This window comes from Nestor notabilis, unplaced genomic scaffold (genome assembly GCF_000696875.1).
Source record: "Nestor notabilis isolate BGI_N333 unplaced genomic scaffold, ASM69687v1 scaffold20571, whole genome shotgun sequence".
Lineage (NCBI taxonomy): Eukaryota > Metazoa > Chordata > Aves > Psittaciformes > Psittacidae > Nestor > Nestor notabilis.
In genome coordinates, this window is record NW_009915415.1 from 7,024 (window position 1) to 8,965 (window position 1,942).

Here is a 1,942-nt window from a genome sequence, read left to right on the forward strand (position 1 = left end):
CATGCAAGTGTTCCTTTCTTCTCTATGAGCAGGAATAGATGCGCTATGGCAAGGCAGACGCAGGAATAGGGTCCAGCAACTCTCTGCACAGAGGATTTTCCCCTCAGGAGCATCTTGGAAAACATAGAAGGAGCAGCCAAAGAAGTGTTTAAATCTACTACCATCCCTTCACCCGCATCTCGGGCAAGGAAACACATGAAGCAATGTTTTCTGGGCTAATAGAGAGTTACAGCTCTAACATCTCTGCCTCCCTATCCCTTGGTTACTGCACCTCTGTGAGAAACAACTCACCTTCTTCTTAGCTGTCTTCCGGAATCGTCTCTTCCGTACATTTTTCAGGGGAAGAGTGACTGTGACAGAGGAAACAGATTGCATGTGTCAGGCAGATGGCCTAATGAGAGAGCTGTGTGCCAACAGGGAGAAGATCCCTTCAGGAACAGAGAGAGCACTGAGAAGAGCAGCACAGCCGGGACACGGCAACGGTGAGTGCCCTCAAGAGCTGACACTGGGGTGGTGAGATGGAGCTGTTTGGCACAGCCTCTACTCACTGCCATGGTTCCAGATGAATTTCTTCTCTCTGTCCTTGTCCTTCTTCTTGTTTGCCTTAGGGTCAGTGCTCACAGTTTGCTCTTCCAAAGGGGGGTAGAGATCACCATCCACAGTGCAAACAAGCATCTGGAATCCCCACATCAACACAAAAGGTGCTTATTGTAACGCAAGGACAAAAGGATGTGAAAGCTTTTGTGGAAAATGAACAGTGACTGCATGTGGTGAGCCAAAAGGATTCCCAGGCATGGGGTACGAGAAACATGGTATTCCACACCCAGCTCACTTCATATCCAAACACAGCAGCAGTTCAGCTGTTACAAGGACAATCACGCTTCATGCTTTGCAAATGGGATTTCTAAATGAATTTAAAACTGCTAATTTTGTGAGAATACAGAAATTGGCAATGTTACAACGGATGCCCAGCTGCCAAAGTGTACAGGGGTTTTCCTCGAGAGGGGAGCAAGGAATTAAGCTGTTGGGGCAGACAAGGACAGCCTATACCTGGCAAATATCTGCTGTCTTATAGAAGGTTTTCTTGTCAATGGTTTTTAAGCTCTCGATGATGCAGGGCAGATCCACCAGCTTGGCTGCCAGCGGCACCCGGTCCACACGGACAATCCCATGGCGCCCATCCGCTGTGGAAAGCCACGGAACAGGTTAGTGCTGTCACTGAACAGTTAAACTCAGCAACACGTTCCTGGGCAGCAAAAACATCAAGGGAAGACGCATGGAAGTCGCACGGCTCCACTTGTGGACTGTCAGAGGAGTTAGAAGATGCCCTGATCCTGCCCACTCACCGTGTAGCTCAATGGTGAGCCTGTCCTTCAAGTTGACATTCCCAGACTGTACCGCTCGCCGCACAGTGGAGGCATATTCCTGGGAAGGTTGGAAAGGCTTATGTCAGGACTGGATGGGCTTCCTCCGAGAATCACCAAAGGTTTCTGCCCAGCTTCAAGCACCCCTGCCATCCCAACACAGCCAAACTGCTGCAATGAAAACTGCACCCTCCTCCCAGTGCCACACGTTAGCCCTGTGGCTCTGCTATTCCCAGTGCCCTTCACACGCCACGACACGCCACAGCTTTGACAGCAGTGCGAAGCCCCCGACAGCGATTCCCTGCCGGGGGACACAGCTCTGCGGGAAGTTGCAGCTCCCATCCCCGAACTCTCGTGGTCTCGGCGTGACACAGTGCCACCTTTAAGCATCTAACAGCACCAAACGCACCGGCAGCCACAGCAACCGCACACCCAGCACCTGGGGTTCCTCAGCTTTCCACCCTCATCCCCTACGTTGTCTTCCCAGCCTCCTGCTCTGTGTCACAGGAGCACCTCTTAGGAGGAGGGCACGGAAGATCAGCCCAAAGCAGTGGGAGCGGGCTGCCCGAGGCCAAAGG

At 52.1% G+C, this 1,942-nt stretch overlaps 1 protein-coding gene across 1 annotated transcript in view; it reads right to left on the reverse strand.

The window, feature by feature from the left end:
* The window catches only part of TAF7 (TAF7 RNA polymerase II, TATA box binding protein (TBP)-associated factor, 55kDa), a gene marked incomplete at its 5' end in the record, with an annotated part of 4,160 nt that extends 2,735 nt beyond the window's left edge, over positions 1-1,425 (reverse strand). Inside the window, 4 exons of the mRNA XM_010024136.1 lie at positions 292-350; positions 549-675; positions 1,051-1,184; positions 1,347-1,425. Of these exons, the coding sequence (XP_010022438.1) occupies positions 292-350; positions 549-675; positions 1,051-1,184; positions 1,347-1,425 (399 nt within the window). The remainder of the gene's footprint in view (positions 1-291; positions 351-548; positions 676-1,050; positions 1,185-1,346) is intronic.
* Positions 1,426-1,942: the final 517 nt, after the last annotated feature.